Source organism: Schistocerca americana, chromosome 3 (genome assembly GCF_021461395.2).
Source record: "Schistocerca americana isolate TAMUIC-IGC-003095 chromosome 3, iqSchAmer2.1, whole genome shotgun sequence".
Taxonomy (NCBI): Eukaryota; Metazoa; Arthropoda; class Insecta; order Orthoptera; family Acrididae; genus Schistocerca; species Schistocerca americana.
Window position 1 is genome coordinate 456,558,341 of NC_060121.1, and position 12,309 is coordinate 456,570,649.

The 12,309-nt window shown below is 43.1% G+C and overlaps 1 protein-coding gene across 1 annotated transcript in view; it reads right to left on the minus strand.

Annotated features, from left to right (window-relative positions):
- Positions 1-12,309, minus strand: part of LOC124605790 (LIM domain only protein 3-like) — a 341,408-nt gene that overhangs the window by 12,980 nt on the left and 316,119 nt on the right. Inside the window, exon 5 of the mRNA XM_047137682.1 lies at positions 332-473. Within this exon, the coding sequence (XP_046993638.1) occupies positions 332-473 (142 nt within the window). The remainder of the gene's footprint in view (positions 1-331; positions 474-12,309) is intronic.

Sequence of the window (12,309 nt, forward strand, 5' to 3'; positions counted from 1 at the left end):
GAAGCTTTTGTATTAAAAGTATCGTCGAGATCTGTCATTGACTGACCCTGTAAGCAATTTTTCCCATTTGTGAGAGCAAGGTGGGCTGTTATAGAAATTCGTTCATTTCACACAGGCATCTCAGCAGGCTAGTAGCACAGCAGAGGGGAATCCCAATCGAGAACATCTAGGAGCACATTTACAATCCGGCGTTCACCTGAAAACATCGGTTGGACTGGGGGACTGGGTTTATCTTAATTTTGTTCTGCGAATATGCTGTCCAGTGTCCCAGCCAAAAATAATAATTCCTTCGTCAGTAAGATTGTAGAGGCTCGGTACTTCGGTAACTCACCGGCAAGTGGCTGGTCTGTCGTTTGATGTGCGCCAGGCTGGACGGGTTGTACGCCATGTTGGCGAAGACGAGTCGCTCCTCGTAGTCGTACTCGCACAGGATCTTGTTCTCGCACAGGTAGAAGCGGTCTCCCACGCAGAACCTGCGACCAAGGAACGACGCACTCCGTTGTAAATTATTCATTAGTTGTAAATAAAATGCTGCTAAAACTGCCATCTCTACATACAAAAGCCAATGCCCTGATTTAATGACTGACTCAGCATCGCCCAGCGGATACTGCTAAAAATAGAAACTTGAAATTTGGAGAAGATGTGAATCTTATACTGTAAGAGTCGTTTAAGAAGGGAGTTTTAGAAATTGCAACTCTCAGGGGGTGAAACAGGAATAGAAAATGTTGTTATTAGGGCAATTTTGAAGCTAGTCCTGCGAAAAATGGTATTTGGTTTCTCGATCAGATATAAAAAGAAATACGTGTTTCATCAGCTTTGGAAATTGAACCTTATGAGGGTGAAACAGTGGAAGAAAGCATTTTTTTGAGAATATGTAATTAGTAAAGAACTGCTGAAATATTTTTAAAGCTACATATACGGACACTGGTATTTGACTTCTCATTTACAAATAAAACAATAAATGTTTCCATGGTTTTGGAAACTGAGCCCCCTAGGGTGTGAAATATGGGATAAGACTTTTACTGGAGCATTTTCAAAACTATTTTTATGAAAATTGAAGTTTGACTTGTCAGAAATAAAAAAGTTACGTGTTTCACTGTTATTGGAAATTCCATTCCTATGGAGGTGAAACAGGGAATGAAAGTTTTTATGGACATATTTCACTGTGCAAACATTTTTAAAGCTAAATCAAAGAAAATTTGTATTTGGCTTCTCTGTGAGAAATAAAACAGACGCATGTCACTTTTTTTGGAAATTCAATCCCTGATGGGGTAAAATAGAGCGTAAAACTTTCAAAGAATTACTAAAGTATTTTTAAAGTTGTATCTGTGAACATTGGTATCTGACTTCTCGGTTACAAATAAAAAGATACGCGTTTTAGTGTTTTTGGGAATCGAACTCCTAAGGGGGTGAAAGAGGAGATGAGGTTTTTTTAAAAAATATGTTATTATGAAAGCATTTTTAAACCTAAATCTACGCAAATTTAAATTTGGGTATTCAGAAATAATATGAGTATTTTCTTCGTCATTTTTGGAAATTGTACCCCTATGGGGATGAAAAGGGGGATGAAAGTTTTATGGAAATATTTCATTGTTCAACCATTTTTGAGGCTAAATCTACGAAACTTTATATTTGGCTTCTCTATTAGAAATAAAACATACACATTTCACTGTTTTTGGAAATTCAGCCCCTAAGGGGGTGAAACAGGGTCAGGCTGAGTCAATGACTCATCATCGCCCAGTCCAAACCGCTGTTGTTAGAAACTTGAAGTTGGGAGAGGGCATCATTTAAGAAGGGATTGTCCGAAATTCTGCTCCTTACGGGGTGAAATAGGGAATGAAAGGTCTTTTGAAAGTACATTGTTGTTAAGCAAATATTGAACCTAGATGTACGAAAACTGGTATTTAGTTTCTCAGTCAGAAAATAAACAGCTACGTGTGCCAGCATTTTTGGAAATTCAACCGGTAAGGGGGTAAAGTGAGGGGTGAAAGTATTTTGCAAATAATAACTAGTAAACAACCACTAAAGGATCTTTAAGGCTACATCTGTGACAAATGGTATTTGACTTCTCGCTTAGAAATAAAAAAATTAAGTGTTTCAGAGTTTCTGGAAATTCAACCCCTAAGGGAGTTCAACAGAGGATGAAAATTTTTAAGAAACTATTTCGTCGCGTTAAAAAATTGTAACACTCAATTTATGAAAATTGTTATTTTACTTCTCGGTTAGACAGAAATATTTATTAGGGAATGAAAGTTGCTTTGGAAATATCTCCACTAGAAAGCAAAAGGCATGATTCACAAACGCTTTGGACTCCAGCTACCAGAATCGCTTTTTGGTCAGGAGTAAATTCGGAAAAGACCATGCCTTTATGGCCTTAATTGATGTGGAAAGCTTAGAAGGTGTTGCAATTTGTGAACAACATAAAAATTGGACTCAATAAAAACAAAAAGTGTGAAGCAGCGGGTGCTAAGCTAGTCCCACCACATACAAGCGAAAGAACACGACATCGATATCGGCTTCAGTCTTTGTCATCTACTGAAGCTCATTGAAGTTATATCGATTAACGATATAACTCTGTCTTAAATTTCTGTAATATTTGTATTCATCTGGCCCACTGCGCCGCATATGTAATATAAGAACGTTTTTACATTATGTTGTGAGAACAAGGACACTGCTGTGTTTGATTATACATTGTTTATTACAGTAGGCCTATTTCGGTTTGATTGCAGTAGCTGTGGAAAGTACGTAGTTTTATATAATATTTCAAATTTTTAAGTACATAATTACCTATTACAGAATTTTCGTTTGCTACGTACACCAGTGTGGTCTCAATATCCATAAGATATCGATATCTCAGTTGCTATCCCAATACTTTGTAAGTTTTCTCCTTTGATGCTTTTGGAGCTATAGTAGACATTATTATCTTTTTAATAATCATTTAAGTAACCGTCACGAAAGTTTTTGATAATGATGTTTCGTGACAGCTATATTGATAGTTGAGTCAGCGATGTTACATGGTGACAGGCAGTTTGCTTCTTTGGTGTTCTCTGAGTCATATCTTTGTTCCTATCAGCTGTATCATATTCCTTGTGTGATTCGAGTTTGTGCAATTTAATCCTATTGTTTACCAACAAGTCCCACTTACCTAATGCGATTCAAATGGTTCAAATGGCTCTGAGCACTATGGGACTCAGCTGCTGAGGTCATTAGTCCCCTAGAACTTAGAACTAGTTAAACCTAACTAACCTAAGGACATCACAAACATCCATGCCCGAGCCAGGATTCGAACCTGCGACCGTAGCGGTCTTGCGGTTCCAGACTGCAGCGCCTTTAACCGCACGGCCACTTCGGCTGGCCCTAATGCGATTCTTTTAAGTTAAATTATTTGTTTTGTTCTCCTAACATCAATATTCTTTACTCATTTAATACATTTCAACGTTTCCTCGGTTTGTTTTGCTCACCACCAGGTGCTTTTATTGCATGTATAGGGAAACAGAAGTTACTGAGGTAATGTAACATTAATTATTTGATAATTTAAAAAACTATGTGTAATATAATGAAATAATGATGCAGTCATTTCTTGCGAGAAAATGAGACATGTCAAGGGGGGGGGGAGGGGGAATGAGCTTGACTCCACTGTTCTTGCTGTTATCATGATGTATTTTTGCAACATAATATATGCTTGTAATGCATAACTCACATTTTCACAACAAACGAAACGTATCTGAACATTAGGACCACAAACACAAAACAAATGTGGGCGTCACTTTCTCACGCTATGCCTCCCACCTCCCCCATGCCCTAATTTCTCACAAGAAGCGATTGGGTCAGGACAGAGCTTTTAAATTTTCGAATAATTAAATTCAAACTACTTCAGCAAATACTTTTTAAGTGCACAATAAAATCGCCTGATAATGAATTGAAAACGCTCGAACCGCGTGGCATTAATTAAATTAAGTAATGAAGAAATGCTGTCACTTGTAGCAGAAGAAAACATGGTATCAGGCCTTACACACTACGGCAACAGACAAATGTTTGAAGTTAATTGGTCTGATAACATTACGTTGTCGTACATTGCTGTTCGTGGCTGCTGGAAGTCCCAGGTTTGATCAGAGACAGGGTCGAGGAGTTTTCCTCGTTCAAGGCCGTCAAGGAGGTCCGAGGCCCAATCAGTCTCCTATCATATAAGTGCCGATGATTCTTCGCCTAAGTACAAGACTGCCAGCGCGCCGTGCTCGTCAGTCTCGCCCTCCTAGTGCCGGTACGAAGGAATTCGTACTCTACCTATAGTCACGCAAATAGCCTAGTCCCGGGCTTGCAACAACGACTTCTTTTAAACACATCGCTTTAATCTTTATTTGCTTTATAACTTGTAATACATTTTTGCACTCCTTCTCGCTAGTTAGTAACCTTATTAACTAGTCAACTGCTTCAGTATTTTCTGCTGTGGAAAAACCTTTAGGATATGTCAAGTGGTGGTAACTGTAATCTATGCTACTATATAAAAACAAGCCGTTGTTTAACGTTTTCACCAAAAATCGCGAAGAGTACTTAACTGAAGGAGTAACATTGAAGCCAAAATCTCGAAATGTTCTTAACCGATTTGCTTCAAATTTTTACTCGATAGTCTAGTAAATCTTCGGATGGACACAGACTCTGCAGTCTATTTTTCAAACATCAATGTACAAGTTTTCTGTTAAGACCAAGTGCGAGAAAGAAAATGCTGCCCTATGATGTGCTGTGCAAGCATCCGATTTCGTTTTCCTTCTCGTAGTCATTATTAACTACGATAGCAGGGCATTTAAACCGTTAGACAAAGTTTTGTTCCCACATACGAGGGTGGTTTGAAAAGTTCTCGGAATCACCACGAGAGGCCAGTGCTAGCGCAACGAATTGTTAAAGTGAATATTCATTTGACTGTTGCCTGTAGACACGTGCCACGTCAGCGCTCTAGGAATGGAGCTGTGGCGGTGACGTGGCTCTGTTGTTGTTCCCACGTAGTGATTTGCGAAGATGGAAAAACAAACGAGATTCGAGCAGTGATCATGTACTTCGTAAAGCAAGGTATGAAAGCAAAGGACATTCACGCCGATTTCCAGAATACACTGGCGGACACTGCTCCTTCATATTTAGCTGTTGCCAAGTGGACAAATGAATTTAAATGTGGTCAGAAAAGCTTAGATGATGATCCCCGCAGTGATCGGCCAAGATGTATCACTACTTCAGAAATAATTGCAAAAGTGCACAAAATGGTCATGGAGGATCGCCGACTAAAAGTGCATGAAATTGCTCGCGTCTGCCAGATGTCATCTGAAAGAGTTTATCACATTTTAACAGAAGAATTAGAAATGAAAAAAATTATCTGGAAGATGGGTGCCGCGACTCTTGACACTGGATCAAAAACGCTTGAGAATCGACATATCGCCACAATGTTTTAGGAGAAACGAATAAGATTTTTTGCGCCGGCTTTTGACCACGGATGAAACTTGGTGCATTAGTATACTCCAAAGACAAAACAACAGTCAAGCAGTGGGAACATGCTGATTCTCCGTCGCCAAAGAAAATAAAGACAATTCCTTCGGCGGGAAAGGTCATGGCATCAGTGTTATGGGATGCGAAGGGGATTCTCTTTGTAGATTAGCTCCCGACTGGGCAAACAATTATTGGAGAATACTATGCTAACCTCCTGAACAAATGACAACAAAAGCTACGTGAAAAAAGGCCAGGTTTAATAAGGAAGAAAGTCATCTTCCATCAAGACAATGCGCGCCCGCACACATGTGTCGTCGCCTTGGCAACATTACATGAACTAAGGTATGAATCGTTGTCACATCCACCTTATTCACACGGTACGGCTCCGTCAGTCTTCCATCTCTTCTCAAAACTGAAAATTTTTCTTGGTGGACGAAGATTAATTTCAAACGAAGAATTGACAGCCGGAGTTAACAACTATTTTGCAGGCCTGGAGGAAACTCATTTTCGAGGTGGGATCAAGGCACCACAACGTCGTAGTGGAGATTGACACAGAGAGAAGGGAGAAAGTGGTGGAGAAAGGTGGGGTGACGGGGAGATACACAGGGAGAGTGGGTGGAGAACGTGATAAACAGAGAGGAGAGAGGAGGAGGTAGAGAGTGGGAGGAAAAAGATGGTCAGGACGTATGTCCAATTCCCACACTTATTTAATAACTGCGAAGTATTGCCGGGTTCGTTAGTTTTGTGTAAATATTATTTTTACCGCGTCAGGCAACGACTACACTGCGGAAACTTGAAATCGAAAATGAGGCAGACATGTCATTAAAATCTGCATCCTATATAAATGAAGAGTGTGTAAACCTTCATAAAGCAGAAATCTACATACGGGAACGGACAGAGAGGTAGTTTCCTAATCAAGAGTGTAGTCAGTGTCTGAGCCAATGATTGGCAGCTCATGTTAGTGTCACGGTGAATGACGAAATAGTTTTGCGATTTCGCGACTAACGATCTAGCCGTACTTGCTACTATTCGAAGTGTGGTGTCACCGCCAGACACCACACTTGCTAGGTGCTAGTTTTAAATCGGCCGCGGTCCATTAGTACATGTCGGACCCGCGTGTCGCCACTGTGTGATCGCAGGCCGAGCGCCACCACAAGACAGGTCTCGAGATACGGAATGGCACTCGCCCAGTTGTACGGACGACGTAGCTAGCGATGCACACTGACGAAGCCTCGCTCATTTGCAAAGCAGATAGTTAGAATAGCCTTCAGCTAAGTCAATGGCTACGACCTAGCAAGGCGCCATTAGTAACATTGCATGTATCTAAAGAGTCTCACTTGAATCACCACAATCTCCAGATGTACCAAAAGGATGGATTAAAGTTAAGTATTCCAGAAGCTACGTACTTTTCTTTATAGCATTCATTACGTATCCTGTTTCAGACCTCACGCCATCCTGCTTTAACTTAGCGCGTGCCTTTCGGCTTCCTCTCATTGTGTCTAGGCTGTCTTGTCTAGACACAACACGAAGTGCATTGCATATTTTGGATTGGAAAAAAAATCAAATGGCTCTGAGCACTATGGGACTCAACTGCTGTGGTCATAAGTCCCCTAGAACTTAGAACTACTTAAACCTAACTAACCTAAGGACAGCACACAACACCCAGCCATCACGAGGCAGAGAAAATCCCTGACCCCGCCGGGAATCGAACCCGGGAACCCGGGCGTGGGAAGCGAGAACGCTACCGCACGACCACGAGATGCGGGCTTTTGGATTGGATTGTTTGGGGAAGGAGACCAGACAGCGAGGTCATCGGTGTCATCGGATTAGGAAAGGACGGGGAAGGAAGTCGGCCGTGCCCTTTCAAAGGCACCACCCCGGCATTTGCCTGAAGTGATTTAGGGAAATCACGGAAAACCTAAGTCAGGATGGCCGGACGCGGGATTGAACCGTCGTCTTCCCGAATGCGGCAAGTTTTGGCTATCTTCATACTTGTGTTGGACAGGTAGATCTGTTGGTATTACAAAGCAGCTTGCGAGTCCAGTTCTTGTTCCTAATTGTTTTAAGATTTTTTCTTCTCTTCACCGACGAAGGTAGCACTGAAGTTAACAAACTGGACACATTTCCGGGGATATACAGCGCAAATTCTCGTCCGGAAAATCAGATTTATGTTATCCGCAGTTTTCCAGACTGCCAAGATGATGATTTCTGATTTCTTTCGCCAGTCCTGCGTCTCTTCTCCGTCTGAAATCGATTTTCTTTTAAAGACGCTTAACTCTGAACTGCTTCCCCTTCTCCTGCACCAAAACACAGATTTACTGAAATACTTCCGTAGCATGTGAATAATAAATCCATATGGTAACATAGCTGCATAAATTAACTGTGGAAAACATCTGTGACATATATATTATAGGTAGCACAGCAATGACTTTGGAAAATTAGGATATTTGTGGTAAGGTCTTTTGGAACAAAACCGCTAAGGTCATCGGACCCTAAGCTTACCCACTACTTAATCTAACTTAAACTAACGTACACTATGGACATCACACACACACACACACACACGCAAAACCATGCCCGAGGGAGGACTCGAACCTCCGACGGGGGGGAGCCGTCCGGACCGTGACAAGACCCCCTAGACAGCGCAGCTACCCCTCGCGGCAAGCATTGACTTGATGGCAGGCAGACAGAAAAGTGATTTACTTCAAAACAAACATCCACTATATTTATCGTAGCTAATAAGGAACCAGGGTGGTTGGTTGATGGTGGGATTAGGTGGGAGTCTCATTTATACAGTAATTAAATGGTACAGCTACCCTTAGAAGCAGTTTTAGCCTAAAAACTACCCCAGTTTATAGGCACTTCACAGTACAACAAGCTACTTCCTTCGCTGGTAATTACTCATCACGGGAAAAAGAAGTAGGAAGACAGTACAAGTCAGAAAAGTCACAGTGGCCAATGGTATTATTTCTGTGTAGCCACCACAGCAACAGATTGATGGCGTGAAAGACAGAGGCCCTCCACTCCGCTGTTTTCTTCAAGAAAAAACTGAAATAAGGAAAATTATCTAAAACGCGCTTTCGCTACAAATAAGCACTTGTCAGTTTCTGAGGCATAATTTCATGACGAAATTCCTAACAACGGGAGGTAAAGAGTACTGAAATACACGTTCACCGGTCCTGCCTCACAAAACTTTTTTCAAAGTAATGAGTGGCTCGCCGATGTCGATCGAACTACTGTGCTGGACGGAGTTGACTCAGCGATTAATTTCCCCATTCCGAATGGACCGCAGTTAACGATCTGCACGCGCGCTGCCAGCTTCAGTAAAGCAAGATTGTGGAGCGCGCCTATCCAAATGTGCATTACCGGGAGCATCCCTCATCTGTCATTACCACCAGCCGCGAGAGTAGACAGTAATCACAGAGCCACGGCGCGTGTCCCTCCCTCCTACCGCCTTCCCATCCCAAGCACTCCACCGCAGCACTACTCCCCCTCCCTTCGGTCCCTCCCACTGCCCTACCAACCACGCAGCTGCGCAAACACTGGCTACCAGAACAAAAGATCGGCGCCGGCCGCACGTCGGTACAACTACCCGCCCGTCCATCCTGCAGTTCCATTCTTCAGACGGGGCGGCCATTATCGGCGCGGGAACCGCCCACCCCTCGGCTGCCACGGAGACGCGTAATCCAATATTAAACCATAAACAGCGGGGCAGCGGCATTGTGGCGCTCCGATAAGAAGCGAGCGCGTGGCGCGCCGTGGCCTACATAGCGCACGGCGTCGGCGCCGCCGGCGGCCACGCGCCCTTCGCATCCATCAGTGTGACACGAGCTGGCCCATTATCCCGCGGCCAGCCGGGCCAGAGCTTTTCATGCCGAATTAGCGGCCACCGCGCCGGGACCGCGCAGCTCACGCGTCCAGACTCCCTACCCCAACCCTTGTCAAAGGAAAATTTTTCTGCTTCTTTTCAAAATGATGAGCAACTGCTCAGAAAGGCAAGGTAAAGCCGGCGGCACATGGCACGACGCAACTAACGCTGACGCGCACGCAGACGGCATATCCAACGTCACGAGACGCAGCGCCGTCGGCACACGGCACCGATCTGGTTAACGTGATTTTGTGGACTCAGCGCTCTCCAGCGGCAATGATCGGCTTTATTTGGCTCGTAAACCATTCAGTTTGTTCGCTAAAATGAACGCGCGTAGCTCTTTTAGAAAGCAGATTTCCTTTCTTTACTATACGTTGGTCATGTTGTTATGTCTGTAGTATACAAAAATAAAACATCAATATGCGTGGACTTGTAACAAGACTTAGAATTGCCGGCCGGTGTGGCCAAGCGGTTCTAAGCGCGTCAGTCTGGAACCGCGCGACCGCTACGATCGCAGGTTCGAATCCTGCCTCGGGCATGGATGTGTGTGATGTCCTTACGTTAGTTAGGTTTAAGTAGTTCTAAGTTCTAGGGGACTGATGACCTCTGATGTTAAGTCCCATAGTGCTCAGAGCCATTTGAACCATTTGAACTTAGAACTACTTAATCCTAACTAACCTAAGGACACCACACACATCCAAGTCCGAGGTAGGATTCGAACCTGCGACGGTAGCAGCCGCGTGGTTCCGGACTGAAGCTCCTAGAACCGCTCGAGCACGGCGGCCGGCTAACAAGACAAAAAGGAAAGTTATACGTCCAGTCAGAAAGAACATCAGCTTATATACAGGACAACAATTACTGGACTATCTGAAATGAAATCCTCATAACTTCTCAAACGTTTGAGTTAGTACGTTCAAACTGCACGGCTGGACGCGGGGAATAATGCGAATTGTGTGATTTGGTTTAGCGAGGGAGCCCACTTTCATTTGGATCGATTCGTGGATAAGTAAAATTGGCGCATTTGGGGGAATGAGATCCTCATTTCGCGATCGAGAAGTCTCTTCCCCTCAACGGGTGACTGTGTGGTGTGCAATGTCCAGTCACGGAATAATCAGTGCGATATTCCTTAATGGCAATATTCCTTGATGGCGCGGTGACTAACGAACGGTACATGAAGGCTTTGGAAAATGACTACATTTCCATTATCCAAGGTGACCCTGATTTCGACAAGATGTTGTTCATGCAAGAACTTATCGGAGCAGGAGAGTGTCAGATGTCCTGGGGGAGCACTCTGGGGACCGCATTCTGGCTCTGTGTTACCCAAGTGCACCGGCATGGCCCTCGATTAGCCACCATATTGCCCAGATCTGAAAGCATGCGACTCCTTTTTGTGGGGCTGTATTGAAGACAAGATGTACAGTAATAACACCAAAACCATTGCTGAGCGAGAATAGCGATTCAGGAGGTCATCGACAGTATTGATGTTCTCACGCCAAAGCGAGTCGTGCAGAATTTCGCTATTCGTCTGGACCACATCATCGTCAATGATGGGAGGCATATCGAACACGTCATAACCTAAATCCAAATATCTACAGTGACGTTTAGATGCTATTTAAAGTGTGTGCACGCTGTAATTGGTAACTAATTTACTTTTTTTCCATGTAATTCAATAACTTTCACACTGTAAGTTCACCAAATCGAACAAATTTTACTTCTGATAGACAGCACTCTTATATTTACGTAACATGAAATAATACAGATATTATTTCTATCAACATCGTAGAAAGTGCAACAACCTTTTAGAAAACACGAAGGGGGAAAAAAAGATATGTATACAGCAGAGCGCGAACCCTCTTCCCTATAGCGACGAACCCTCAGATTCGCATAGTGGCGCTTCAGTCATCTACGCCATCTTCTAATTTTGATGTAGGTTACAGTCTTCAATGACCGCCGAAATATTATTAACTGACATGTAAGTATAACAAATCCAAACAAGAACGACATGTTTTCACGAATCTTCAACGCGTCGTTGCCTCAAAACGGCTTACCCACGTAACATTTAAGTTATAACGAGAAAACAACTAGAAACGGAGCTTCTTTAACCACCAATATGACGTTTCCGTCATTTTATTACAAAAAATTGTAACAATAGAGATTCGTTCTCTAGACTTTCAATCTGCTGGTACTTTCAAACAGCAAATATTCATAGAGTATAACGTATAACATACAAACCACCAAACATGAACCTCTAGTGAACACGACAAATACAGTAAGGAGTCTTGCTTTTTGCCTGTGACGTAGGGACCGTTCGTGCTTCCTATTTACTTCTACTTTGCGTGGTACATTGCCGAAATATCACAGAGCTTATGTTGTGTTCAAGTGTCGAAATGGATCCTCAGCGTGAAATAGCAAGAAGTGACGTCACAAAGCTCGTAGAGAGCCACGTCCGTGTGCCGACGCCTTTAACATTAAAGTTGTCACAGATCCGGATAATGATGCCTACACATCGGTGTTTTAATGGGCACCGTGGTAACTGTCGCCTCAAATAACTGTGTATGGTGTTCTCAGTTATTCAGCCGGATGTCGTCTTTAAAAAAGCTAGACATTTCGGCAGTATTTCAGACAGTCCTGATAATGTGTGAACATAGAGTCTCGAGGCGGTGACGTTGAGCAAAAGGTTGTTGGACTTACAGCGGCGTCCAGTGATTAAAATGGCACTTTGGCTTCAGGGAGGCATTTGACACCGCCACGCACTGCCGCTTAGTGAAAAAAAAAAAAAACTAACTTACCGAGTATTGGACCACATATGCGGCTAAATTCAGCACTTCCTAGCAGACAGAACTCAACTACACCTCGCTCTTGAAGGAAAAAAATCAAAAGATGTAAATTTCCATAGTACTCCAGGGAAATGTGACAGTACCTTTACTGTTTACAGTGTATATAAGTGGTCTGGCAGAAAGAGTCGGAAG